This window comes from Aptenodytes forsteri, unplaced genomic scaffold (assembly GCF_000699145.1).
Source record: "Aptenodytes forsteri isolate BGI_AS27 unplaced genomic scaffold, ASM69914v1 Scaffold15, whole genome shotgun sequence".
NCBI lineage: Eukaryota > Metazoa > Chordata > Aves > Sphenisciformes > Spheniscidae > Aptenodytes > Aptenodytes forsteri.
In genome coordinates this window covers 2,820,656-2,821,983 of record NW_008795129.1, presented here as the reverse complement: position 1 = coordinate 2,821,983, position 1,328 = coordinate 2,820,656, and the positions used below count along the sequence as shown (strand labels likewise).

General features: G+C 50.0%; 1 protein-coding gene across 1 annotated transcript in view; it reads right to left on the bottom strand.

The window, feature by feature from the left end:
• The window catches only part of CAMK2G (calcium/calmodulin dependent protein kinase II gamma), a 134,300-nt gene extending 134,079 nt beyond the window's left edge, over positions 1-221 (bottom strand). Inside the window, exon 1 of the mRNA XM_019471621.1 lies at positions 16-221. Within this exon, the coding sequence (XP_019327166.1) occupies positions 16-221 (206 nt within the window). The remainder of the gene's footprint in view (positions 1-15) is intronic.
• Between the last annotated feature and the right edge of the window lie 1,107 nt (positions 222-1,328).

The window sequence follows — 1,328 nt, the reverse complement described above, 5'->3', positions numbered from 1 at the left end:
GGGGACCCGGCGCGCCGCGTTGGCCCCCGCGGGAGGGGGAAGCCGAGCCCCAGGTCCTCCTGATCCACCTCAAAGTTGGGCCCGGCGCGCTCCGGAGCGGGCAGCGCCGTCGGGCTGCCCGACCTTGGGGGGTGCCTGCGAGAGTCCCCGCGGAAATGAACCATCATAGAGTGGTAACACGCGAAATGTCTTGAAACTGCAAAAGAATTGAGACCCGGCATTCGCACACACGTATGGTTTATGGTGATGGGACTTGGATGCAGAAGACAAACCGGAATCATCAGTCTCCAACTGCAAAGGAAAACAAACCAGCCTCTGTTCTGTCTCTAATAGCATACCATCCGAGAGTGCTGTCTGCAGTGCCTTTATAAGCAAATTTATTTTCACCTCTTACTTACGTGAGTCTCTGCCTGAACAATTGCCAAATCTGCTTAATATGCAGATTTATATAGGGCAGTCACTGATCCGCCAGAGAGGGAAGGACTGCTCTGGCCTCTCCTGCGTGACTGGGAGCATGAACTGTGTTAAGAACATACAGAGAGAGAGATGAGCGTACCATAAGCCAGGAGCAGTATTAAACTGATCTGAAAACGAAAAGTACTGTGTAAGTACCATGCATTACTGCTCTGTGACTGGACTAGGAAATTGTCGTGTTACTCAATCACATGAAAAGCAGTGACAGCAGCCACCAGCCTATCTCCCCCACTCCCCATCTCCAGGTTAAATGCAGCCAGCCCGCTGCTGCAAAGCCTACACCTAAGTAATGCAGTGGGCAAAATTCACCCAGCCTATGCAGAAAGTAGATAGCAAAAGTAGGACAATGTAACAGTAGCATTACAACAAAGCAATGCTTCTAGAAGGTGATTATGAAACAACAGCATTCTGCGTCTTACACCATGCCAGCATTTAAACCTGGAAACCTGCTGACCCAGCAAAATAATTCAGAGAACCAACAAATGATCTTTCCAACAGGTGCAGATCAGTGAATCTGCCTCCTGCTGAGCTAAAACGGCTCCAACAGCCCCATTCAGTGGTCCACCAGTTTCTCTGACAGCTACAAGAGCTGCAGATGAGGAGGAAAGCAGTCTGACAACCTGTGGTCCTTACCGGGGGAATCGACTGATAGCAGGAAACTCAGGTGGGAGATTTTGGATGCGGTGGTGGGCAATGTTGCTGATATACAACCTGCAGCGTGCTTCCACCATCCAAAATGAAGTTGCATGCTCTCTGTGCAGGAAAGGTGAGCTGTTAAGTTTGTGCTGTGGTTGCAGTAGGCCATGTAGTCAAGGTATATGCAACCCAGTTCCCTATGTTAAAATGTACGGAGC